Source organism: Ictidomys tridecemlineatus, chromosome 10, assembly GCF_052094955.1.
Source record: "Ictidomys tridecemlineatus isolate mIctTri1 chromosome 10, mIctTri1.hap1, whole genome shotgun sequence".
NCBI lineage: Eukaryota > Metazoa > Chordata > Mammalia > Rodentia > Sciuridae > Ictidomys > Ictidomys tridecemlineatus.
This window is the reverse complement of record NC_135486.1, coordinates 106,455,045-106,482,329: the sequence shown is the minus strand read 5'-3', so window position 1 is coordinate 106,482,329 and position 27,285 is coordinate 106,455,045. Positions and strand designations below refer to the sequence as shown.

General features: G+C 43.6%; 1 protein-coding gene and 1 long non-coding RNA gene across 7 annotated transcripts; one reads left to right on the top strand and one right to left on the bottom strand.

The window, feature by feature from the left end:
* Nucleotides 1–1,766: 1,766 nt before the first annotated feature.
* On the bottom strand, nt 1,767–4,441 carry LOC110596958 (uncharacterized). The gene is made up of 2 exons (XR_013426802.1): nt 4,323–4,441; nt 1,767–2,128 (listed from the first exon to the last, which is right to left on the bottom strand). It is a non-coding gene; the product is annotated as an uncharacterized LOC110596958 (long non-coding RNA).
* On the top strand, nt 3,692–26,022 carry LOC101964241 (zinc finger protein 484). Of its 6 annotated transcripts, none has more exons than XM_078023638.1 (10): nt 4,119–4,165; nt 4,833–4,890; nt 6,213–6,298; nt 8,329–8,590; nt 9,870–9,998; nt 10,922–11,030; nt 15,006–15,047; nt 21,389–21,515; nt 22,045–22,140; nt 24,170–26,022. In XM_078023638.1, the coding sequence occupies exons 7-10, from the start codon at nt 15,039–15,041 to the stop codon at nt 25,255–25,257; spliced, it is 1,320 nt and encodes a 439-aa protein (XP_077879764.1). In that variant the 5' UTR covers nt 4,119–4,165; nt 4,833–4,890; nt 6,213–6,298; nt 8,329–8,590; nt 9,870–9,998; nt 10,922–11,030; nt 15,006–15,038; the 3' UTR covers nt 25,258–26,022. The 6 variants fall into 6 exon arrangements, with proteins under 6 accessions (XP_077879761.1, XP_077879764.1, XP_077879765.1 ...); XM_078023637.1 differs by lacking the exon at nt 4,119–4,165 and adding an exon at nt 4,478–4,611; XM_078023639.1 differs by lacking the exons at nt 6,213–6,298; nt 8,329–8,590 and having other exon boundaries at nt 4,150–4,165.
* Nucleotides 26,023–27,285: the final 1,263 nt, after the last annotated feature.

Genomic DNA, 27,285 nt, shown 5'->3' with positions numbered 1-27,285 from the left:
TTCCCCCTTTCCCTTTCTTGAATTGTAGACAGTCATGTTTCTAATGTCCCTCTTCCCTGCAATATGCACACATGTCCTCCTACAGGTTCACATTTCCATGTTTACCTGATCTATTTCTCCTTCCTTTTCTTATGTCTCTTCCTATTGTGCCTCAAAACTGTAGCCTGCTCATCCTTTTTCTGTTTCTCTTACATTATATATTTAAAAAGCAATATCCACCAATTGGGATGGATTCATTCCTATATCCCTCTCAACTTTTGAAGTCTTTTTTTGTGTGTGTGTGTATGTATGGGTTTTTTTTTTTTGTACTCAGGTGCACTTGACCACTGAGCCACATCCCTAACCCTATTTTGTATTTTTTTGGAGACAGGGTCTCACTGAGTTGCTTAGTGTCTTGCTTTTGCTGAGGCTTGCTTTGAACTCATGATCTTCCTGCCTCAACCTCCCAAGCTGCTGGGATTACAGGTGTGCCCCACCGTGCCTGGGTTAAAGTGTTTTTTTAAAAAAATATTTATTTTATTTATTTTTTAATATTTGTTTTTCAGTTCTCGGTGGACACAATGTCTTTTGTTTGTATGTGGTGCTGAGGATTGAACCCGGGCCGCACGCATGCCAGGCAAGCGCGCTACTGCTTGAGCCACATCCCCAGCCCCAAAATATTTTTAATTGTAGATGGACATAATACCTTAATTTTATTTATTTGTGGTGCTGAGGATCGAACCCAGTGCCTCACACTTGCGAGGCAAGCTCTCTACCACTGAACCCCAACCTCTGAATTTTTTTTTATGAATATTGAGGATATTTTGCCCTATAATGTCATGTTAACCATCCTCATATTCTCTGGGGATTCTGGATCAGTGTCCATGCACTTTCATTATGCTTGATAAATTCTAAGCATTCTGAAGGGTCCTCATTTGCCTTTTACTGGATTCCTTGTATTCTGTTCAAAATTCTCTGCTTAGGCACCCCCTTCTTTCATTCTGCCAAGATGAACCACTTATAAGGATCAAATTGACACATCATTCCCACATGATTTGGGTTCCAATTAGTTTTCAATAATGGAACAGCAGGAACAAGGGACTTTATAGGATCTTCTTGATGGAGATGCCATTTCTTATCCATCATTAGCATTTTATCATCTGTAGTTAGCAGAATATTTAAAAGAGCTTAGATGTCTGCCCAAGTAGAAAAGTGTACAGCAAAAGTAGGAACATCCATCCACGTGTAGCTACCAGTCAGGGGGACTCAACAACTAAGCCACATCCCCAGCCCTATTTTAAATTTTTTATTTAAAGACAGGGTCTTTTTCTGTGGATCTTCTCTTTATGGTGAATGACAGCTTTTCCAGTTTAGCAAATATGATATTGAGAATGGACCATAAGTCCAGTAATGTCCTCTTGGCTGACCACCCTGATCTACACCTCCAAGTAGACACTGACTTAGGGAATATTGTCTTGCTCCCAGGATGCTCCCTGGCCAAACTGAGTGCCTGGTTGGGTCTTACAGAGAGAAACTGGTCTTGCCTTATTTGCTTATGATGGAGGAGACCCAGTTCCATGGCTCCTTTATCCTCTTTGATGGTGCAAGAGTGTCTACACTAGCTGGGGGTAGACTTAGAACATCCAAAATATTAATTTTTTTCATTTTCCTTTTCATCCTGAGTTTTTTCCTTTGTCCAGGAGAGGAATAAAGTTTTCCCCTCCATTCTGTGCTATCAACTTATTTCATCCTTTCTTAGACTTTTCATTAAACAATAGCATAAAAGCTTGTATGTAAGGGATTCCATCCCATTTATTTGATCTTTTATAAAATGACCCCAAATGTAGAATTGTATGGTAATTTAAGTAATTGTTAAGAGACCATCTATCACCAGAGTCTAACACATGTGCAGGCCATGCTGTGTTACAATAGCACATTGACCTCTTCTTAGTCATGGAATAATATTTGTAAGTCATTTAGTCACCTAGTATATGTCTCAGAAGACCCTCAGGTAGTGTGAAAATAAAGGAGTTATAACAAGAGGGAAATCAAAACACAAACAATCTAGACCAAACAAATGAGCATTCTCCGAACAGACAATATCTAGGAACTTGGGCTCTCTGAATCTTCTCCCACACTGACTGGTACCCTGAAAAGAAGAGAAAAAAAAATTAAAATATTTATTTATTTTTAGTTTTAGGTGGACACAATATCCTTTTTTTTTTAATGTGATGCCGAGGATCGAACCCAGTGCCTCGAGGATGCCAGGCGAGTGCGCTACCATTTGAGCCACATCCCCAGCCCCAAGAAGAGAAAATTAATATAACCAATGAGGTAAAATAGCTTAGTAAACTCACAAATGGCTAAGAGAGATATTTTTACCCCATGGTACAAAATGACCCACATCAAGTTAAAAAAACAAAACCATCTTAGCCCCAAATAATGGAGATGTGAAGACATTCATTGTCCCACCACACATGATACATGACATTATAAGGAATATTTATTTTAGCCCTAAACAATCATATTTGTTTAAGCTCTACAGGTAATGATGTTATAGGGTTGAGCCCTTCTGGAAAATTGAGGCAGCACAAAAGTCCCCCTTTGAACCCTGGTTCTTGAGATCAAGTCAGAAAGATTTCAGACCTGTTGCTTAGAGTAACAGACATAAAACCTCATGTCTGGAAAAAGGAAAGGGGACCCTCTAAAGGGAGAGAGTGGGTCCTCTCAGGAGAGGGACAGTTTTATTGGGGATCCCAGTTCCATTTCCAGACAGTCGACAAGTTTACTACTTGAATTTTGACTGACAGCAGGATAACTTCAAGCTTTCAAGTCCCCTGGTTCTAGTTGGATTCTTAACCATAAAGTCTTGACAGATTTTATGGTTAGGAAGAATTATCCTTATCTCCCTGAATTCCAGGATCTAGTGTCACAAAAGTATCCTTCTTCAGGCTAACCTGTGGTCCTTAATGACATTTCAGGCCTGCATTACTCCTACAAATAACAAACAGGTAGTTTGCTGAGGAATGTGACAGACATATCCTGTCCACTTAAGCTGGCAGGGATGCAGGTAAATTGCTTCTTGGAAAAGAAAGCATGTGGGAGTCAGCAAAATGGTCCCTTTTTATAGAATTATTTCCTTAACCTCACATTCCCATCACTCACCTATCTCTTATCAATCCTAGTAACATTGTAAAACAAGAACTCCAACTTATTGACACTGTTGGGTGTAATGCAGGAAATACCAAAGTTTTAAGAGTTAATTATTTCAGAGGTATACCTAGACAAGCCAAAAAAAGCATTATTTTAAACTTCAAATTTCTTTTACATTACTATGAGAATCTTGAATAATTTTAATAGAAAATGATAGGAAAACTGCACAAAGGTAGTAGCTAATAAGCTGGCCATAACAATATCTACATAACAATATTCTTAATTTTATCTGTGGAAATAACCCAGGATCACCCAAAGAAGAACAGGCAAAGGCTATTTTTTCAGAGCTTACCACAGCAAGGGAGTCCTACCTAGTGTTTTGGCTGACTCAAAGGCAGGAGGAAAGCTTTATGTTGAAAACAAGGAAAGCTTCAGGTATGCTCTGATTACAGGCACTGGCCCAGGGAAGCTGGAGGAGGCTAATTAGAAGTAGGCCATACAAACAGTAGAAATAATCTTTTAAAATATTCAAAAACGGGTTAAAAAAATGGTGGCTGGTTAGAGCTCCATATTTGGCTTTCTCTGGTTGGTTCCTTAAGGAAGCTGTCACTTATTGTTCAACTCCTGGTAGTTCAGGGCTGACGGTTGCAAAAATCATACATAAGAAGTTATAAAAGTTAGTTTCCTGGGTCATTAGAAGGGAGGGCAGCTGTGCTTTGTGGGCTGCTTACTGTAAATAAGAACTTCCCCGAGTTTTCTGGGCCAACTGCAGCTGTAGTCGGCCAGAGTAATTTTCACGCACGCTCTGGCTAGTCCCTTCCTACCTCCAGTCTCTCCTAGGTCCTAACTTCAGGATCACCTTACGGCCATGGTTTTTACAGGAGGATCTCCTGAAACCTGACACTTTTTTCAAGCATTCCTTCAGGGTGCTTATGGACTTAGGCTGCCTCCGATTCCTCATCCATGCGATGCAGCTCAGGACACCCATTTTGGTGTTGTCACGAGGACTGAGGAGAGGTCGAATATTCTGTGGGTGCGTGGCCTGGCACTAGTCCCTGGCCGGACTTTGGTGGGCAGCCATCGCTCACTCCACAAGATGGCGCAGGGTCGAGGTCAGATCAGATCCACGAGGGAGCCACGAGAGGGACGACAGTCTAGAGGAGAACATGGGAGGGGGTGCGTTCACCTACAGCCTTAGGGTCCACGGGTGCCACGGAAGCTTCTTCCAGTCAAGACATAGTGCCACGTCTGGCCCGTCCAAGCCGCTCTGCACAGTGGCCGGAAGTGCATCGTGGGGGGTGGGGGTGGGGGGGCCGGAAGCACCCAGCCGCGGAGCCTTCTGGGAGTTGTAGTCTAGTTCACCCTCGTGGTTGGGGGCTCTTACATGGTATTTGACGGGTCGGGCTCGGATGTGCGCATTTCCGGACCTTAAGTTGTATCTATTGCACCGGGGACTGGGTACTCCCATACCTCGCTGAGGTGTGCCTTCGGTCCGGGACTGTGTGGAGTACCAGGGTGGCCGGCACCCACTTGCTGCAGAGGCAGTTGGGCACCAGGCAGGTGTAGTGTGGGTCCCTTGGGACTCAGTCGGACATCAAAGTGTCGGAGTGCTGTCCGACTCGGCTAGGGGATGCCACAGGTAGTGGGTCCGGCAGCCACAAGCAAGTCTGTTTTCTCACTGACTCTGTCTCCTCCCGCAGCTCGCCTCGTCGGAGCCCACCGTCCCCGAAGGTGCGTGCACGGACCACTTGGACTCCGGTGAGCTGCCTAAAGGTCACCCTTCTTTTCCTAGAGAGGATTTCCTTCCTACCCTTGCCCTGGAGCTTGTGGGCACATCCAGGTCTCTGAACTCCACTCCTGCCGGGTTCAGTGTCTGAGTCTCTAGGGGAGTGGGGACTCATGGAGGAAAGCCCCCTGTCCCAGTAGGGGATGTCCCCTTCCTCTCTAACCTTCTCTCACTCCTGCTGACCCCACGCTATAGCCACAAGTAGGCAGAGAGAGATGAGGAAAATGAAGAAGTTTTCGGGAAGTGGTTTTATTTCAAGGCTCTGGGTTCATTCAAAAAACATTTGCTGAGACCCTGGGTCCGATTGCAGGGGAGCAAAAGAAGTGGGTTCCGTCCTTAGCTTGAGTCTTGTGGAGCTGTTGGTCACTTTTACAAATTATCCAGACTGGACGAAGGGATACCCAGCGGTATCAGTTCCGACTTGAGAAGGGTGACCGCAGGTGGGACTTGAAAATAGGGTCTGTGCCGGTGAAACGGGACAAAAGGATATTCCAGGCTGAACAGCATTTGTAAGGATGAGAAGTACAGGACCCCGTGTCTTGCCCGACTTCGCGTGGCAGAGAAGGTTGGAGCCCGTGGAGGAGGCTTGCGGGCTCGGTCGAGGGGTGTGGTCTTCCTAGGCTCCTTTCTGGTGCAGGTGCCGCGCGGCTTGGCACCGGTGGATTTGGGTTTGGGTCACCATATACTTGCAACAAGTATAGCTGATAAGGGCAGGATTGAGGCAGTGAGAATTGGATAGGCAGAAAAGTTTCAGATATATAAAGATGGTGGAGATGGGATCCAACATGAGCAGGACAAGAGCACCTTGCCTCCTTTTGCAAAGTAGGTGGAGTAAGCAGGCGGGAGCCAGCTTAGCGGTTTAGCAGAGACCATTATTTTAAGTAGAGAGGTGCGCAATGACCAGTTGGGATGTAATGCAGAGTTGAAGGAGAATCAGTCTTTCTTTGATGCTTTTTTAGGACAAACAGGTTTGAGCTGGGGCGGGATATGGGGGGGGGGGAGAGGGGAAAGAACAAGAACTATGTATGATTCTAGATTGAGCAAGTGTCTATTTGCTTTAGATATTCTAAGGAATTAAAATCTTATAAACACTATCACAGCATTTTGGCATTCTTCCACTCACTAAAAGATGACCAGTCCTAAAATTTCAATGTATCCTTCTATGCTTTGTTTACATCCTAGGTATGAATGGTAGCCAGAAACAATACATAGGATTATTTTGTGTGTTGAACACTTTTGCCTATATCGGTTGTCTTTTTCTTATTTGATTTTAGTATTTCTTCATATGTTTTAGGCATAAATCCATTTTGGCTTATACACTTTGTAAAAATCTTGAATAGAATTTGATAAAACTTCTGACGTTATTTGGTGTACTTTTGAGTAAGTATAAATCCATTTCATTTAATGTTTAGTAGTTTATTCTGGTTTCCTGTTTCTTCATCAGTTGATTTGAGTAATTTTTATTTTTCTAGACTATTGCCCCACTTAATTTTAATCTATGGTGTTAAATTTTATGGTAATTTCTTATAATTAAAAAATTACTATTTATGAAATTGTTTATTTTTTGTGGTTTTCTTCTTCTTTTGATTGGTTGTGTCTGAACTGTGTACATTTTATTAGTTTTTAAGTTTTTAATTCTTTTTAGCTATACATGACAGTAGAATGTATTCTGACATATTATATATACATGGAGTATAACTTCCCATTCTTCTGGTTGTATATGATGTGGAGTTACACTGGTCATGCATTCATAGATGAATATAGGAGAATAATGAATGAAAAAACATACACTTTTTTATACCAGGGATTGAACCCAGGGGTGCTTAATCACTGAACCACATCCTCAGCCCATAGTTTTAAATTCAAACCAATTATTTTATTAATTTTCATAAAATTTCTGAATAATTGGAGCTGGAGTTGTGGCTCAACGGCAGAGCACTCATCTAGCACGTGCAAGACCCTGGGTTCAATCCTCAGTATCAAATAAAAGTAAATAAAATAAAATAAAGGTATTGTGTCCAACTACAACTAAAAAAATATTTTAAAAATTTCCCAATAATTTATTGTGGTACTTTTCTTTTTAACTTCTTATGGTCCTAAGATATACATTAAATAAAAAGACTGAGAGAAACAGGGTATAGTAATGCCCTTCTGTAATCCCAGCTACCTGGGAAACCGAGGAAGGACAATTACAAGTTCAGAACAGCCTCAGCAACTTAGCAAAGACCCTCAGCATTAAATAAACAAACAAACAAACAAGCAAACAACAACAACAACAAAAACAGAAAAGAAAAAAGGCTATGGATGTAGCTCAGAGATGTAGTGCTTGCCTAGCATGCACAAGGTCCTGGGTTCTATCCCCAGCACTACAAAAAATAAAATTAAATAAATAGACCGAAAATTAATGGCATTCAACTTAGGAGGATTACCTAGAAAAAAAGTAAACCCCAAAAGAATTAAAAAAAAAAAAAAGCATAAGCCGATTTTTTTTCCTCCTTCTTTCCCCTACCCCATAACATTAGGGATTGAATAGGACCTCGCTGTGCTGGGCAAGAACTCTACCACTGAGCTACACCTCCAGGCCTTTTTATTTCTTTTCCAGACAGGGTGTCACTAAGTTGCCCAGGCAGGTCTCAAACTTTGATCCTCCTGTTTCAACCTCCAGAGCAACTGGGATTACAGGAATGCACCACCACACCCAACAGAATTTTTCAAAGAAAGAATCAAAGAAATAATAGAGCTGGTACAAAAAAAAAAAGTTCATGCTGTCAACATATTACCTGAATCAAATCATGATGAAACATTTAAAAAAATCTAAATTGAAGAACAACATAATTATAAAATAATTGGTTTGTAACTCTTAAAAATGTCAGTGTTCTGAAAGAGATTGAGGAAATTGTTCTGGACTCTAGGAGAGGCATGAAAAAGAAAGCGGTGAATATATGAAATCCAGAAAGGATATTACTGGGACAAGTATAATGTAAATAAAGGCTGTGGGCTTGACCATGGTGTTGGATTCCTGATTTTCCTGATTTCTTATGACAATACTGTGGTGTGTGACAAAATATTCTTGATTTTGTGGAATTTCACATTTACTTACACCCTTCTCCATTTATAAAAAATCTAAACCGAAGAACAACATCATTATAAGATAACTGGTTTGTAACTCTTAAAAATGTCAGTGTTCTGAAAGAGATTGTTAGATAGGTAGAGGAAATTAGAGGAAATCTCTAATTGTTAGATAGAGATTTCCTCTACCTAATATCTAGATTTCCTCTACCTATTTCAAATAGAGATTTCCTATCTGAAAGATAGAGGAAAGACGAAAAGAAGGATGAAGTAAATTGTTATGTGAATGAGTCCACCATGGTGTCCATGTAGTGACCCCTTCATTATTCATTTCTTCTCAGCAGGCTGAGATATCTTAACTCAATGGCAGTCAACATCTGTTTTCCATAGTTACGTAAAACCATCTGGTTATCAAGACCCCAAGTGGCTGTGACTCGGAGATACCCAGGAGCAGCCTTACCCTATCCCCATGCCAGAGACCTGGAAGGCTCAGTGTGAGGTGGCAGAGCCTCACTTATCTAATGTGTGCTCTGCCACCTCATGGTGGAATCTTCTTCCTCCATCAGCCCTGAGAAAAATTTCTTTACCCGCTACACAAATGTGGTAAGATGTTAATATTGGAATATCTAGATGAAGAGATTCAGGGATTTTTGATATGAGTCTCAAGACTTAAAGTTAAAAGTTGTGTTCAAATAAAAAAAAACTTTAGAAAGGTCAGTTCTTGGAAAAGGATTTGTTAAAATTAATAAAATAATTAGCTTCTATTTAAAACTAATAATTTAGAGGAGTTTGGGGCTCAGTTGATCAAGGGAAGGCAAAAATAAACCATTTCTGGACACGAAAAAGACCATCTCAGAAACATTTTTTTCTAATTTTAAGAGATTACTTTTAATTATTTAATACCATAAATTCAAAAGTAAGTAGGACAATAGTCTAGAAAAATGTAAATTACTAAAATTTACAAATACCTCAAATGAACTATATATGCATATTACAAAAATTTTAAGTAGAATTTGATAAAATTTTAAAAAATGCGGACTTGGTGTTTCTTTCAATGGGTATATTTAAAAAAATTTTTTTTTGTAGTTGTAGATGGACAGAATGCCTTTTTTTAAAAAAAAATTTTTATGTGGTGCTAGGATGGAAACCAGTGCCTCACACATGCTAGGCAAGCACTCTACCACTGAGCCACAGCTTCAGCCCCATAATGGGTATATTTTTGACAATGGATCCATTTCACTTGATGTTTAACAATTTAAATAGTTTTTTTTTGCATTTTTTCTAATTTTATAGATCTCTGCATCAGATCTATGTAATATTGAGTTTCTTTTGATATTTGTTGAGGCTTGATTTTTTAGCTTGTTAGTTTTTATAAATATTCCACATACATTCCACATGTGTCTAACAGAATGTGTATTCTCTAATGTTGAGAACATTTTTCTGTCTATATTCAATAATTGGGTTTCTAAATTGTTATCAATGTCTTCTGTATGCTATTTTTCCTATTTTTTTTTCATTCTAGATCTTATTTTCCAAAACTGGGTGTTAAGATCCTTTGCTGTGGGCTGTGGTTGTGGCTCAGCAGTAGAGCACTTGCCTAACATGTGGGGGGTGCTGGGTTTGATCCTTAGCACCACATAAAAATAAACAAATAGAGTAAAGGTGTTGTGCTCAACTATAACTAAAAAAAAATCCTTTGCTGTGATGGTTTGTCAGTTTCCCTGGTCTTTTTTTGTTTTATGTGACCTTTGCCATGCACTTCCATTATATATATATCTGCATACAGCTGTGAGGTGGAGTTAGCATCTGTTCATTACTCTGTCTCTCTACAGGGTATTGTTTTTTTCTCACTCTTTGCACATCTCATCTTTTTCTCTTGAAGGCTTGCTTAGATGTTGTGTGGGACAGAAGAGACTGGACATGGGCTCAGTTCTGTTGGGCTGTCGTTGCATGTGGAGCTGGGAAGTCAGGACGATGATTGAGCCCCATCCAGTTAGCATTGGAGTGGGTGGTAGGTTTGTTGTTGCTATAGTTACCTGCAATGGACCTCTTATCTCATAATTCTGTAGCATCACTTTGCGCTTCAAGCGGAGTCATCCCCTCTTGACTGGATCCTGCTATTGATGGCTGTTGCTTACTTCTCAGAGCCTCCCAGCCTGGTGGGGAAGGGCAGTTTTAGGTGGGTCCTGGAGTCTCAGGGATCCTCCTCTTTTTCTAGAGGTGGGAGACCCCTAAGCTTGAGCCCAGAACACATTTCTGCCTCTCTGCCATGGCAAAATGCCGTAGGCTTTACCATGCTCTGGGATCATAAGGGTTTATTACCCTCCCCTAGCAGCTTCTGCTTCTGTTCCCCAGAACATTCTGGATGGCTTCCTGAAGTTCCTTCCCGGGCAGCCATGCCTTCCCCCAGATCCTCACTCTCAAGGGGTGTATCTGGTCTTTCTCTCAACCCTAAGCTTTCTTGTGAGCACCCATTAGAGGCGAGCAAGTGTTAGTTGTCTATTACTGTGGAACACATTTCCACCGATGGAGTGATCAATACCTGTCTTCGAGTTCTGCAGGTGGGAAGTTCAGGTGCATCTGGCTGGGCTCTACACCCAGTGCCACAAGGCCAAAAGCAAGGTGTTGGTGGGCTATTATGCAGAGGCTCTGGGGAAGAATCTGCCTCCCAGTATATTCAGGTGGTTGGCAGGGTTGGGTTTTAGGACTCAGGTCCCCACTTCCTTGCTGGATGATAGCAGGGCCCTCTTTTAGCTCCTTCCAGCCACCTGCTTTCTCTCTCATGGGGCCCCTCCATTTGCAAAGCCAGAAAAGGAGCTCAGACTCCTCTGTGCGCCCAGTCTTTCTGGCATCTCCTTCTGCCTGCAGCTGGGATGGAAAGGGCCCTGCTGATGTTCTCACAGGAGCCTCATTGTGTCGTTTTCTTTCCTTTAGTGTCTTGGCCAAGGCTTAGGGCCAGACTTCAGGCTCCCTCCTTCCTTCACCGACCCGTTTCTTCTCCTCCAGAGAGGTTCAGAGGCTGAAGCTGAGCCTCCCACAGAAGGTAAGTGCTCCTCCAGCAAGCAGAACTCTGGCAACCGAGTGCCCTTGCATCCTAGGGACAAAATAATTCTCAGTAAAGAAGATGACTGGAAAGCAGGAATCCTCTTTCAAAAGCAAGATCCCAGGGCTGGGGTTGTGGCTCAGTGATAGAGTGCTTGCCTGGCATGTGTGAGGCCCTGGGTTCGATTCTGAGCACCACCTATAAATAAATGAATAAAATAAAGATCCATCAACATAAAAAATTTTTTTAAAAAGCAAGGTCCCTATTCTGAGGTGTCTCTGTGTAGCTCAGGGCTGCAGGTGGAGGGTGTCAGTAGAAGGCAGCGTCTATCTGTGCCTGAAACAACCCTGATCCTTGGGGACAGTGCCATTGGGGTGATACCCTCACAGCAAAGGGCCTTCAAGGATTTAGTGGAGGATTTAGGGGGATCTCCCGACACTTGGAGGAAGACCTCCAGTCACGGCCATCTTTAAACTCCCATGAGATGACCTTCACTTCTTCCTTCTGTGTGGTGAGACTTTAGTTCTGCCCATGTTACTGTTACTTCCATGTATGTCCCCCTCTTAAACTGTGGTCACGGCATATTGGTTGTTTTCTTTTGTGGGTACTGGGGATTGAATTCAGGGGCACTAGACCACTGAGCCACGTCTCCAGCCCTATTTTGTCTCTTATTTAGAGACAGGGTCTCACCTCGTTTTTGCTGAGGCTAGCTTTGAACTTGTGATCCTCCTGCCTCAGCCTCCCTAGCTGCTGGGATTACAGGTATGCGCCACCTCACCTCGCTAATGGTTGCTTTCTTAACCAGAGAATATTTTTGTTTTTCCTTCTCATGTTAAAGACTAGAGGAAGTGGGTGGGAGAGAGCCCACATGCTCTCTCGCAGCTGAGCCAACCCTGGTGACCAGGTGACCAGGGCTCCTGTGGCCATGCAGGGGCTGCTTCCATCTTCCCGCTACTCATTGATAAAACTTACCCCTTCATCCCTTCTTGTGGGTTCCTTTCCTCCTGTGGAAGGGCCGTGGTAGGCTCATGGGAAGAAAATACAGTAAATATGATGAATGCGTGATATGAAATATTTAAATATTAAACAATGAGCATGTGTTATTGTTTAAAAAATTAGAAAATGCCACTGCTTAATAAAAAGAAAATCTCACCATGCAGAAATAACCACAGGGGCTGGGGATGTGGTTCAGTGGTACAGTGCTTGCCTAGCATGCGTGAGGCACTGGGTTTGATCCTCAGCACCACATAAAAATAAAATAAAGATACTGTGTCCACCTAAAACTAAAAAATAAATATTCAAAGAAAGATAGCCATAGTGAACATTTTCATCAGACTTTTTCTTTTATGTTTAATGTGCTGAAGTTGATATATACAAACAGAAAACAGGACAGGCTACTGGTTTTAACCCACATCGGTGTGGGTCTGTCTTCCTGTATCAGTTTTCTAGGGTAGTGATAAGAAAGTACCATAAACTGGGTTGATAAACCAACAGAAACATGTTGTGTCACGGTTGTGGAGGCTGAAGTTCAAGATCAGGGTGTTGGCAGGAGGCCAGATGGTGGTATTTTGGGGGGTGTTCTCAGAGCTCTGTGCACTGCCCCAAAGCTCCTGCCTCAGTGTTCCTCACAAATCTGGGTGGCTGTCCTCACTCTGACTTCTGTGCCATAAATCTCAAGCCCACTCAGCTTCCCTGAGTCCTCTTGGTGCCCAGGAGACCCTGACATTCCTATTTTAGCAAATGTTGGGAGTGCAGGTGACCCCCTTCTACCAGCCATTAACTACTCACCAGGTTGCTGCCAGTGGCCATGGCCGGCTTCTGGCTTCTGAATCCTTCAGCTCTGAAGCTGGTTTCTGATCCCGGATTTACCCAGGCCCCAGGCTTGCACAAGAACCCTCTAGTGACCCACAGTGTGCCTATGAGTTTCCCCAGTAGGGCCAGCTCTCTTGCCTTTCTCTCAGGCACCATCAGGGACTTCTTGCCTGCTTCTCTTGGAGCTCCTACTCTGTGCTTAGGAGGGATGGACACTTCTTTTGTCATGTCTCTCTCCTAAAGGTAGGAATTTGTTAGGGTATATCTAGCAGCTCCCCAGAATTTGGGGTGTTTAGGATTAAGCTAAAATTCCAAAGCCTCTGGGAAAATTCCACCCACCTCCTGTTACCCTCTGTGGATCACACTCATAGATCCTACTTTTTTTCACCTTACTAGTATTGCTGGAAGATCTTTCCATGTTAAATTCATTTTCTATAATATTTTAAATGGATTCATAACGTGGCATGCTTTAACTGAATCATAATTATTAATCAACCTCTATTTTCAAGATGGCAGATAGTCTCTAATTTTTGAAAAATACTTTCAGGATTATTTATAGAGTTACCATAATTCTGCAGGGTTTTAGTGTCTCTCCTGAATTCCTGGATCAACTCAGGAACTGAGCCCCCAGGTGAGCTTGCTGACTCTGGGGAGACGCTTCTAAGATCAAGGCCAAGTCTGCTCAGGGGAGTGATGGGGGAGGTCAGGCCAGTGCTTCCAATAAAGGTGCATTTGTTCCTCTGCCTTTGTGCTCCTGATTCCTGGGAAACGAGGAGACAGGCAGGAGGATGCAAGAGCCAGTAAAATCACCCCAAGTGAATTGTAGGTGTCAGAGCCCGACCAGGGCAAACAAACCAAATTTAGCAGGGATTGAGTGGCGCAGTTCATAAGCTCCTTTTAATGAACTCTGCCTCCAGAAGCCCATTTTTATATTTTCCTATGGGTTTCCTCAACTCTGAGGGCAGAACTGATGATAGAAGCTTTGGACTAGAAGATTAGTAGCCTACAGATATTTAGAAAATAACACCAGGGGGCTGGAAGTGTGCAGAGGCCTCCTTAGCATGTGTGTGTGGGGGTCTGGGTTTGATCCCCAGCACTGCAAAACAAAACACGATCTTTTAAAAAACATCATATCTGAAATGCCTATTTGTGGTAGAAAAGCTTAGAAAAGTCATCTAAGTATAAAGAAACAAATGTTAAAGTGATCATTATCTAGCCAAGTGTTGTAGTAAATGCCCATAATCCCTGGGACTCAGGAGGCTGGGAGGCAGGAGAATCACAAATTCACCACCAGCCTCTGCAATTTAGCAGGGCCCTAAGCAATTTAGCAAAAGACCTTGTCTCATAATTAAAAGGGCTCAGTGGTTAAGCACCCCTGGGTTCAATCCCTAGTACAAAAACAAACAAAAAAATCATCTATTCCCCAAAGCTAATGACTACAACCATTTTATCTTTTATCTTAGGTCATTTCAGAGATTGAATCCTGTGTGTGATTTCTGGTTCAAATAGTTTTCAAACCCCTTTTTCAGTTATCAGCATGTTACTGATAGTTTTTTTTGTGTGTGATTTTGTTTTTATTAGCTATATAATAAATGTAGTTATTTAGCAAGTCTTCTATATTTGGATGCTATTTTCTTCCAAGTTTTACCAAATTGTAATCTCAGCAGCTAAATCTTTGCCCAAACTCATGAGTGGTCCTTCAGAAAATTTTCTGTTAAGAAAATTTCTGGGGAGTAGAGGGTTATAGTAAATTGCACATCGATTACTGAGACACAAATGTATATATTCATTGAAACACCAAGCCTTGCTGGGTGCGGTGGTGCATACCTGAAATCCCAGTGGCTCTGAAGGGCTGAGGCAGGAGCATTGCTAGTTTGAGGCTAGCCTGAGTGATTTAAGCAAGACCCTGTCTCAGAATAAATAATAAAAAGAGTTGGGGTGTAGCTCAGTGGTAGAGCAACCCCGGCTGGGTTCAATCCCCAGTACTGCAAAATAAAGCAAAACCAAGCTTTACAAGATTGGTTCCATTTCTAAAGCAAGGGTTTCGCTGTGATTATGGGGCTGCTTCACAGAAGCCTGGGGTGAACACACAGGAAAGTGGAGGCCCGAGGCCAACCTGGCTCCTCATGTCATCTTCTCCCCACCCCAATGTCTGCCTCACAGGTGCCTACTTGCCTAGGACTTCAGGGAAGGATCATGTCCCAGGTGAGTGTGGCATTTCTTGGGACTGGGCTTCATTTCACCAGGGATTTCACGATCTTGAAGAATGCACCCAATCAAAAAAAGATCGCAGCAGAAGCCAGGATCTGTGACAATAGGAAGCGAATGATCGCTCAAGGCCCTGGGGAGAGCAGGGGAGATACACTGCAGAGGTTGTCAGCGTGACATGGCGTCCTGTCAATGTACGTTGACATTTCTGTAACATTATTAAAAAGGCTGACTTGGTTCAATACAGGATTTGTGTTGTCTGTTTGGGATAAGCATGTCATCTTCTCGGGAAATAACGTTTAGGCATGTATTTTGATGTATTTGATGGATCTTCATATGTGAGATGTAGCAGAAAGTTTTCCAAGTTATAACCTGGAAATGAACATGATGGCAGAGCTCTCCCGACTTCCCCGAGATCAGCAGCTGAGTGTGTGGGCGGAGGAAGATGTTTGCAATCACAGCTGTTCAGGGACTGAACGGTGTGGGTCCACAGAAGCAGCTGACCTGGACAGACACCCCATTAGCTAGAGGAATGGGCAAACAAATCGTCTGTTCTTCAAATTATTTTCCATAATAACTTTTGACAGATGGAGAGGGAATGGCTCAAAGTTCCAGTCTTCGACAGAGACGTGGAGGGAAGACAGTCTGGGATCTGGCCTCCTCTCTCTCCTTGGGGCTCAGTCCTCATCATCTGTTCTTGGCCTCCTCTGAGTCCTTTTCCTCTTGTTGTTAGGGTCTCCTGATTGATGATAGTGATATTGTTTAGCAGTTTGTCTTCCTAAAAGGCATGAATGTGAAAAGTTCATGAATGTGAAAAGCACCAGTCAGAGTCCTTAAAGTTGCAGGAGCTGGAGCCCACCTAGAACATACCTGAATCCACAGGCAGCCCCTGATCTGCAGAGGGTCTGTAGTGGGGCCCACAAACCACTGCTTCAGGAACCCACACACCGTCGGAGGAGGTTTTCTTGTTCCTTGGCCTTGCTTCTTTGATTTTCTGCTCCCATACTGACTTCATCCATGCAACCAGACACTGTGGCCACAGTGTCCCCACCTCCTATAGACAAGCTGCCACAGAGAAGGGCTAAGTCTCCTGCATGGGGTGGGAAGGAGAAGGCGAGACCCAGAGAAAGACAAAGTCCCAAGAACAAAGGATGCAGCCATCCACTCCAGGGAGTAAAACCTTCCCAGGGTCTTGGTTTCTGTGTCTGTGCCGAAGCTTGGGGCTGTTTGAAGCCAGAAGCATTGAGAACAGGGAAGTAGGGCTGCGAATCTTCCTAGGAGAGAGCCAACTCCAGCTGTATGGGAAGCCTTGGGGGGGTGGTGTGGACTGTGTGTCTTAGAAGCTAATGTTTGTGGGAAACCAAGTCTCACTGAGAGTGTCTCCCTGTTGAGAGAATCTAGAGTGAAGATGGTAACAATAAAATCTATAAAACTTATCCTATGTATGGTGGCCCACCTCTCATCCCAGATACTTGGGAGGCTGAGGCGGGAGGATCCCTTGAGCCCAGGAATTTGGGGCCATCCTGGGCAACATAGTCAGACCCCATCTCAAATTTTTAAAAAAGTTATAAAATTGTCAGTTGAGCACATCCGTTCCACTCTACTATTTTGATATGATTTCATGAATAAATGTATGAGAGAGATCCTTCATGTAGCCCCTCTTCCCATCTTACAGATGAGCAGACTGAGGCCGGAGATAGTTAAGCAAGTTGCCTGAAGTCTGGTGTCTTTTAGGTGGTGGGGGTGGAGTCTGAATGCAGACAGACTGTAGAACTGGGCCCTCAGTGGTTGACCTGAACTGTAGTTTCACTTCGGGTACCATGTGCTCAGCAAAGGAATTCAATAGTATCGACTAGTCCAGACCATACTGTCCCGCCTGGTGGCCACTAGCCATGAGGGGCCACTGAGCACCTGCATTTTTAACTTACATTCAAATTTTAAAACTAGACAAGAGGAAAATATTTTTCTGTTAAACACAGCAGCATCATTTTGACAGTATTGTATTTTATCTTAACCATTTAATAGTGGCTTAATTGGGATGTGCTATAGGTGTAAAATACACATTAGACTTTTGAAGATGTGTGAAAAACAATGAAAAATGTCTCTGTGACTTTTAAATGATGGTGTAATACACGATAATATTTTGGACATATTGAGTTAAATAACAGTTTCACCCATTTCTTGTTATTTTTTAGGCAAATGACTACTAGAAAATTTTCAACTTGTGATATTTCTGTCAGGCAGTACAGGTTTAGTGTGTGATAAGTGAGTGTTGATTTCCAAGGTCACTGGCTTCAGCAGTTCACCCTTGGTTGTAAATTTTCTAGAAATCAGGGCATTGTCACAAGACCATGGTGGCTCTTGATGTGGTCGGGGCTCCACTCTCCTTTCTGGGTCACTCTCCCCTCATCTCTTTCTGCTCCTGCTTGGCCCACTGTGGGGGACACCTCAGCCCCCCCCCCCATTTGCCTACATAAGCCTGCACATCCTTCATCTCTGCCCAGGAGCCGCACACTCCTCGGCTATCTCTTGCCAACATCCTCCCACTTGCCATCATGAGGAAAGCCTCAAACTCACTCTTCTTCATAGGTGTTATCAGTGTGAAGTCCCATTTGTCATGTGGCCATATCAGATTCCCCTGAGCAATATATTGGTGCCATTTCCTCTTTTTTGATGTCTAAATCCTAACCCAGCTTAGATTTCTTTTAGCCAAGAGTTGGACACCTAACTTGATTTTTCCTGGATGCCGAGGGCCACAGCACAAGACTGAACACCTGCAATTAAAAAAATTACAACAACAACAACTTTTTTTTTTAAGCCATTGATGGATCTTTATTTATTTATATGCTGTGCAGAGAATTGAACCTAGTGCCTCACTCATGCTAGGCAAGTGCTCTACCACTGAGCTCCAACCCCAGCCCCAAGCACCTGCATTTTTAACTTACATTTAAAGTTTAAATGCATTCTCTGTCCCTTGTTAAATTCCCACAGAGCTCTTTGGTCTGTTTCTGAAGATTTGTCTATCCTTTCCCAAATACAGGGACAGGATAGTTCCTGAAATTTCCTGTGGTCTTCTGTGTACTGGAGGGGGGCTCCTTTAGTATTCTGTTTTCTTAAAATAGGTTTGCTGTTCTTCAGCATTTTGGGGGGGAAGCTAAAGCAGTGGTTGAGCAGGGATTTTTTTTTAATCTTGAAAAATTAAGAAAAAAAATGTAAGGGTAATATATGAAGAGACCCAGGCTGAGGGTGTGGCTCAGTGGTAGAGCACTTAACCTCCTATGTGATGGGTGAGGCCCTTGGGTTCAATCCCCAGCACTTAAAAAAACAAAACAAAAACCAAGAGACGTTATTCCTGTCACTCACAATGAATAAATGTTAAGTAAATGTTAACATTTTGTCATGTTGCTTTCAGATCTTTTGTATCTTTTCAGATCTTTTGACAACATGAATAACACCACCGTAGACCTCTGCAATAAGTATTTTGTGTGTTTTGACTCAGTAGCATTCTACAAAGGTAGAATACTTCCAGGGTTCCCATTTTGCAAATTAAGAAATTGAGGCTCAGAGAGGGAATGTGATTTGCATAAGATCACAAAGCTGGCATGTGCCAGGGCTGAGATTCAAACCCCAGCATGCTGCCTCTGGAGCTGTGCACTTAGCCCACGCTAGTCCCCTCAACATACACCATGTTTCCTTTTCCTTTCCACATTCCCCTTCTTTCCCAGAGACACATCTGGGAATTTGATATTTTCCTGCCCATGTTTTAAATATTTTAATTGCATTTGTACATATCTGTAAGTGATCTGTAGAAATGGTAAAGATCTGGTCCATTCATCCCAGCCTCTATAGACAGGGTACTGTCTTCTCTTTTGTTGTCACAAACAATGACACTACTGTCATCTTTTGTTCCATTTGCTCTGGGCAATGACTGTCCTGTTTGCTGGTGGATTTGCATAGAAGCAGAGGTGGCCCAGTGCCACTCTATGCTCCCACCTGATTCTTTTTTCTCTGCATCCTTTAATTCTTTCAGTGTGAAATGCCTTGAAACCTTTGGGACACGTTTAAGTATTCACTGATAAGATGGCTGTGCATAGAGGTTTTGGTGTTTTTTTGGTTTTGTTTTGTTTTTTGTTTTTTACTTTTTAAATTTTTTTTTTTAGTTGTAGTTGGACACAATACCTTTATCTTATTTATTTGTTTTTTACATGGTGCTGAGGATCGGACCTCGCACGTGCTAGCACCGTACAGCTGAGCCACAACCCCAGCCCTTGGTGTTTATGTTTCAATTTTCATTTTTTCTAATTAGTTCCTATGAGCCCATTTCAGTTTACTTTCTTCTCCTCCTGTGAATGGCTGTCCCACCCTCCAGGTCGACGTCCATGGAGTGCTTTGTTTGTTTCTTATTGCTGTCTGAGAGTTCACAGCAGGGTCAGTTATGCTCTTGAAAATTTCTCTGGGCTTTTTGCTTTTAGTTTTCGTGAAAGTGGCATCTGAATGAATGAAAATAGTGGTAAAATTGCCTACCTTTTCCTTTTCAAAATTTGTTCTTTTTATTTTTGGGTACTGGGGACTGAAGTCACAGGCACTTGACCACTGAGCCACATCCCAGCCCTATTTTGTATTTTATTTAGAGACAGGGTCTCACTGAGTTGCTCAGCACCTCACTTTTGCTGAGGATGGCTTTGAACTCTCAATCCTCCTGCCTCAGCCTCCCTAGCACTGGGATTACAGGTGTGCACCATTACACCTGATTAAATTTGTTCCTTTTCTTTTTATTTATTTATTGGTACCAGGGATTGAACTCAGGGAAACTCAACTATTGAGCCATATCCCCAGCCCTATTTTTGTATTTTATTTATAGATATGGTCTCACTGAATTGCTAAGTACCTTGCCATTGCTGAGGCTAGCTTTAAACTTGTGATCCTCCTGTCTCAGCCTCCTGAGTCATGGGGATTACAGGTGTGTACCACCACACCCAGCTTAAATTTGTTCTTTTTAGATATACATGACAACAGAGTGTATTTTGACATCTTATACATACATGGAGTATGACTTCCCATTCTTGTAGTTGTCCATGATGTGGAGTTACACTGGTTGTGTATTCTAGGAGGCTTAGCACACCTTTCACCTTGAACTACCCTTTGTGGGGGAGAGAAAAGATCATTTAAAAAATCCTCACTATGGACCTTTTCCTTTTTGATCTTTGCCTTTTGTGACTTAAACCCTTATCTCCATTCCACAAATCTTACCCTTTCTTCTAATTAGTAAAAATTAAAAATTTTAAATTCAGGTTTTTATTCATGGTGATGGGGGGTGGTGAGTCCCATTCAGCATCTGTGGATCCTTCTTCTGTTTCCTCTTGCTGCAGCTTTAATTTTTACCTCTCATTATATATTGATGATTAGAATTGTGCTCTCATTTATTTCCTCATTCTTCTTCCCAGTGCCTCTTTATTTTGTTCCAATTTTTTTTTTGTGTGGTTCCTTTCCTTAAATAGGAGTCTCCATTGCCTCAAGGTGGGGGGAGGACCTTAATTTGTCCTGCGAATAGCTTGTGCAGTACACCCCTTCCACTCTGTCATCAACTCTTTGTGGTCCCTGCCAGACTTTCCTGTGACCCCTTTGCTGGTGCCAGTCCTCTCGACAGGAATATCCTTCAGATACCAGAGCCCCGTTGACTTTCATGACTGCTCAGATGTGATTTCCTGTGCAGCTGAATCTGATATCAGTTCATCAAATTTCATTGCTGGCTCAGAAATAATGAAAGCATATCTTTCATTGTAATCTTCTCTGCTGCTGTCTTTGTGGTTCATCTCATCCCAGCACACTCTGGGCACCTTTAGATCCCGGCAGTGCTGTGTTCCACCTCTCAGCGCCAAACCCCAGTGGAGCACCATAGCTTAGCAGGACCACTGGAGGAGGGAATGGAGACCCCTTTTTTGGGGGGGGTGATACTGGGGTTGACTCAGGGGAACCCAACCACTGAGCCATACCCCCAGCCCTATTTTGCATTTTATTTAGAGACAGAGTCTCATCCAGTTGCTTAGCACTTCGTTTTTGCTGAGGCTGGCTTTGAATTTGCGATCCTCCTGCCTCAGCCTCCTGAGCCTTTGGGATTATAGGCATGTGCCACCACGCCCAGCCCACAGTGAGAACTTTTTAAATGATCTTTTCTCTCCCCCACAAAGGGTAGTTCAAGGTGAGGGGTGTGCTCAGCCTCCTAGATAAGGTAACCTGGGGAAACCTGGCCTGTGACCAAGTGAGATCAACCTCCCTCCCCTTTGCAGCCTATACTCAGTGCTGACCACTCCATGTTAACCCGGCACGTGCTGTTCCAGGGGTCACTGTCATTTGGGGATGTGGCTGTGGGCTTCACGCGGAAGGAGTGGCAGTGGTTGGACCCTGCGCAGAGGATCCTGTACCAGGAGGTGATGCTGGAGACCTACAGCCACCTGGTCTCTGTGGGTGAGGAAGGCTTTCCCTGGTCTTCACATTATGTCTGAACACCTTTCCTTTCCCAGTTATGTGAAACAGTAAACCCCCTGAGTGCTTTTCCTTGGGCTTTGGTAGAGTGTCTTGACCTTACCGTGTGTCCAGTCAGCCTGCTGTATCTGCAGAGTCAAGCAACCGTGGATGTTGAAGGGCGCAGCTTGTCATTATTCCCTAAATAATACAACAGCTACTTACGTAGCATCAGGTATTATAAGTCACCTAGCAATGATTCAAAGTACATAGGATGTAAGTTATATGTAAATGCTATGCCATTTTATATAAGGGACTGGAAAATCAGGGATTTGGGTATCTCAAGGGGATGTCCTGAGCCAATTTCTTGCAGCTAGACACCAAGGGATGACTGTGATTTGAAGTCACCTCCCAAGTGGAATGTCTGTTCTTTGGCTGAGAAGTCAGTGTTCAGTGGGTGGCCCGAACCGTTTGCTTGCTGAGTAGCTCCACGTAACTCAGCACAGATCCTGTAACTATATCTCTTAAGCAGGGTGTCAAGTCAGCAAACCAGCTGTGATCTCCAGGCTGGAGCAGGGGACAGAGCCATGGGCGGGGAAGGAGGAGATGCGCAGGTGGAGATCTCCAGGTGAGGAGACAGCCTGCAGGGGGACCCTGGGAGTTGGGCTCCAGGCGGTTACAAAGCAGAGCCTTTGTTTTCTTTTCCCAGGTGAATGTTCTTTCCCAGGTGAATGTCTTGGGTCATTGCAAGTAGTGGACATTTGACTTGAGACCTCAAGATGCCCAAATGATCCCTGCTACCTGCACCCCACTGCATGACTCCTTTCCTTTCCCTAGATTTTAAAGAGACACTGCCTCTATTTTTGTGCATCCTTTTATTCTGCCATGAAAACTCGCTTGCTCAGTCTTTCTCTGGAATCTTCAGTCTTGTGCGTTCTCCTGAGGTTATAAAATAAACTTTCTCATGTGTTTAGGGATTCAAGTAGGCTCTGTATTAAAATAGCTATTGTTGTGTGCCACGCTTCTGTGAATCTTTCTGTGAAATGCTTCAAAACTTATTTGCAGCATCTGTATTTGTTCCCACCCTGTCCTTAACACTGCAAGCAGGTGAAAGCCATTCCTGTGCTTCAGGGTAAACTGATGACTCTGTCACCACTGTCTCCCTCAGTGTTCACCTGAATGAGGCATTTGTTCACATTTACCACCTGTTTCTGCAACAGAAAATTAAGTGACAGAGCTATTCAGAGCTATTGTTCTAATGCCTTACACTTCTTTGGGGGAAGTGGGGCTTTTCCTACTCTGCTTCTAGCTCATAACTTGGTACCAAGGAGTTTCTGAGTCTTAGTTTGCTGGTTTCTGTTTTTGATCCTCTAAGTCCTGCATCCACCATGTGATCTCCTTCCATCTTTTCTATTTCTTCGCACACCATTCTCAAACATCATAAGCTTGCACTATATAATTACTAGTTGGCTCTTCTGATTCCATTTCTGGTTTGAGTTGATCTTAGAAGTTAATGCCACTTTTTGTTAATGTGCCTAGTTACTCTGGTACCCTTTTTTAGATGATGCTTACTTTCCTCTTCTTTCAAAACTGTGTGACATGGCCCCATTCTACCTAAGAAATTATAACTGCAGCTTTTCCTGGACACCTCAGTATCATCCTTTGGGGACAAGAGCTTTTATTTGTCCTTATTTCTATAGGAAGCTGATGGTGGATAGTTATGGAATCCCTCATTCTTTTAGGAAAGGAATCTTTGTCAAACATTTGTTCAGGGAAGTTGTTATTAATCCGGGATCCACACGGGAATCCTCTTGGAAGCTTAAAAACACCCCTGGTTGTGCCCTACCCTGGAAACTTCTCATGGGACATCAGCAATCCATGATCTTTACCTCTTAGGGATTCAGCAATTGGGCTCTGAAACTTCACGACCTCTGAACAGAAGAGTGACATCTTTGCAGTGCACATTGGTGCTGGGGTGAAGCGGCAGGTAGAGTCTGTGGTTTAAACAGGTAAAAGAAAAAACAAGCTTGTAAGGGTTTAAACACAGGATGAAGAACCTGATACTGAAGATTCTTAAAGCCCTTCTTTAAACACCTCCCCTCTCCATTCCCGGGGGAACCCTAGTGTGCCTTTCATCTTGCCTTGTATTTCCTAGTACCCTTATCTCCTTGGGTCCCCCATCACCTGGGGGCATTGGCTTATCATAGCGCATCATGACTAATATCAACTCCGAATCTGGTGATGTCCTCAGGACATGCTAGAAACACTCTCCCACAAGGCCAGTTTCTAACCATGGAAATGGGTGGACGCTACAGATTCTGTTTCCCTGTCGCACCCCTCAGTCAGCAACTCAAGCCTGCAGTGTTTCTTTCTTGCTCACTCTTGTGTCTGCATCCTCTTGCCAATCTGCCAAGTCAGACTCGTTCAGAGCAAAGTATTGTGGCCATTTCAGACCTATTTTACAGTATCTCGCTTTTTCTTTTCAAAAGCCAAGGGACTAGAAAATGTTTTTAGATTTATTTTTTTAGTCTAGGCAACTAGGCTTAAAACCACAAAATTTGACCTGAGACCTCGAGATGCCCAAATGATCCCAGACGTTGCTGCAATAACTATGATACCTGGAAAGATGAGAAGTTTTTTGTTTTTGCCTTTCCTAGAACTTTGGCAAGTTGACGCCCAAGCAGACAGACGACAGGAACACCAAAACAGACGTTTGGGTCAAGTTGCCGTCCCAGATGGGAAAAAATTAATCACCAAAGGGCTCCATGAATGTATTGAACTTGGAAAAAAACACTCCCCTAACTCACTCCTGGTCCCCTCAAGACAGCAGCCCCACACGTGTGACTCATGTGGAAAGAGACTTCAGCAAAGCGTGGAGTTCAGTCCCAGTGCGTACCTTGCACGGAGGAGGTTTGAGTGCGATGGTCAAGGGAACTTGTTTCTCTACTCCAAGCTGGAGACTCCGCTCCCTGCGGAGAGTCCGTGGGCTTGCACCCAGTGTCGAAAAGCCTTAAACCGGGACGCAGCCCTGGGTGCAGATCAGGGAACCCATGGCGAGAAGCCTCATGTATGCACCAGGTGCGGGAAAGCCTTCTCCCGCAGGGCACAGCTGATCATCCATCACCGGGTGCACCGAGGGGAGAGATCCCACGGGGACAGTAGCTCAGGGAGTGGTTTCAAGGAGGAGGCTGTCTTTTGCAAGGGGGGACAGCACACCAAAGAGAAACCGAGAGGAGATCGCCGTCGTCGTGGCCCAAGAGTGTCCCGGAAAGGAGGTCTCTTTGCGCCCCATACGTTGCATGCTGAGGAGAGGCCATACAAATGCTCGGATTGTGAGAAAACCTTCTCGCACAAGTCCCGCCTGGTGGAGCACCACCGCTCCCACACCGGGGAGAAGCCCTACGGCTGCAGCGAGTGCGGCAAGACCTTCTCCCGCAAGTCCTGCCTCATCATCCACCACCGCATCCACACCGGGGAGAAGCCCTACGGCTGCGGCGAGTGCGGCAAGACCTTCTTCCAGAAGTCGCACCTCATCCTGCATCTGAGGACACACACCGGGGAGAAGCCCTACAGCTGCAGCGACTGCGGCAAGGCTTTCTCGCAGAACTCCTGCCTCATCATCCACAAGCGCACGCACCTAGGCAAGAAGCCCTACCAGTGCCCGGAGTGCGGCAAGAGCTTCTCTCAGAAGGCCAACCTCCTCCGCCACCGCAGGATCCACACCAGGGAGAAACTGCACGGGTGACAGGGTGACAGGAGAGCTATGTGGGTGTGGAGCAGCTTTGGAGCTGCAGAGACCCAGGCAATCCAGGTCTGCGGCTCTGCTGAGTCAGGAGAGGCACAGAGGAAGGGCCAAGAGGCCTTAGAGTGATTATTATAGGATAATCATAATGATAAAGGATATCTATGTTAACTATGGCTATTAAGCATTATAATATGAAAACAAGTTAAATCACTAAAACAGCAAATCTCAAAAGTGTCCGAACAATTTTAGAGCTTCATGGGGTTATGTGCCTGAGTGTGCTACCTACAGAGTATTTATTTTTGAGTTGCATTGGTAGAAACAATTTTGAATTTATAGACACATAATATAAAAAGTATATATCCAAGACTTACTATATTAAGCTACACCATCTGTCTTTGTAATATGTATTATAACTGACATGAATTTATTCACCAGAAGTAACCACCTACCATTTGTCCTGTTGTTCGAAGTATGATAGAACTCCTGAATCTGGAAGCTAACAAGTTCAGGACATTTTCTGTTTTCTCTCAACCAACTAGTCAAAAGTTATAAATTAAATGTGAAAGGTTAGGGCTTCTTTTCTGGCATTTTTTGGACTGCCTAACATAAAAACCCTTCCACTGTAGACACCTAGAAATGATGGACAATATAAAATTAATATTCTCTTAAATGCGTAATCCAGCTCTCAAGAAACTAAGTTTTCCAGATGTCAGCTATGTGGAAGGATCTGAAAACCAGAAATAAAGTTTGTGAGTTGATACCATAGCTACACTGTGGGTCTGGTTTTTGTATGTCCAGAACCTTGTATGTTTCAAAGTCTATAGGAAGATGAGGCTTGCGGGTGGGGGTACACAGGGCAGAGTCTGCACGGAGATAATTCAAACGCAGAACTTTCAGAAGTCTGAACAGCTGGAAAAGGTAGGACCCAGAATTCTTGTTGAGCCATGAACACCAAACTGCATCTCATCTGAGCTAGTTTTGAATTTGCTTTGTTCATGTCCTAGTTGAAACAGAACAATTAACATGAAAATTGGCTGTGGTCTTTGAAGGAGCCTACAGAAGAAGGCATCCTTGACTCCAGATTCCAAGCTGTGGTCTTGTGCACGGGCAGTAAGTACAGGGTGTCTCTGTACTTTCCTCTCAGTTGTGCTGCGAACCTAAAACTGCTTTAAAAATAAACTCTTTTAAAAAAAATATTTATTTATTTTTTTCAGTTTTTGGCGGACACATCATTTTTGTTTGTATGTGGTGCTGAGGATCGAACCTGGGCTGCATGCATGCCAGGCGAGCGCGCTACCACTTGAGCCATATCCCCAGCCCTAAAAATAATCTCTTAAAAGAAAAAAAATGTAACTATCCCAATATTCCTTGGGAGAGATTGTTTCCCTTGAGCTGTGGGACTTGGGGAAGGACCCTGGGGCTGTGGGACAGGAATTCCACGGGGGTCAGGTCCCAGGGAGGCATAAGGCAAAGCTGGGGATGGTAGGGACAGACCCTCTTCCCCAGACTTCTCAAGTCAATGAGCTTAAAGCTCCCTCTTGCTAGCTGATACCAGTTTTCCCTGTCAATTTGCAGATGTACTTTCTTCAGCCAGTCGGTAGGAGGTGCAATTGACCTAAGCCCCTTCTGCTTCTAAGTTTTCTGATTCCAAGTGGGCCTTTGGGGGATAATTAGGTTAAAGGTAGTCCTTAGTAATATCTTAAGGAAAAGGAATCTGGCATCTTGGTCTTGGTGGTGCAATCAGGACTATCAGGTTTTCCAAATGTAATTATTTATACCAAGTTCCAAACCTGTTACTTTCAAAGCTCCTTGGCATTGGTCCACGGGATCCTCACACCAACACTAACAATCCTAGAAAAAGACTCCAGAGAAGGTGTAAGCTAGGTTCTCTTGACCTTGGTAGGATTCAGGAGCTTAATATATGAAACCCCCAAACCACACAGATTTGCTATGGTTTATTCCTCTTTCAAGTGTTAAGAACCACCAAGTTGGGCTGGGGATGTGGCTCAAGCGGTAGCACGCTCGCCT

Coding starts and splice junctions, on each gene's coding strand:
- LOC101964241 (XM_078023635.1), top strand. CDS start 4,065: ATGGACTTAGGCTGCCTCCGATTCCTCATCCATGCGATGCAGCTCAGG. Junction 4,166..4,832: donor AGAGGTCGAATATTCTGTGG/GTGCGTGGCCTG, acceptor CTCCTCCCGCAG/CTCGCCTCGTCGGAGCCCAC. Junction 11,031..15,005: donor AGCTGAGCCTCCCACAGAAG/GTAAGTGCTCCT, acceptor TCTGCCTCACAG/GTGCCTACTTGCCTAGGACT.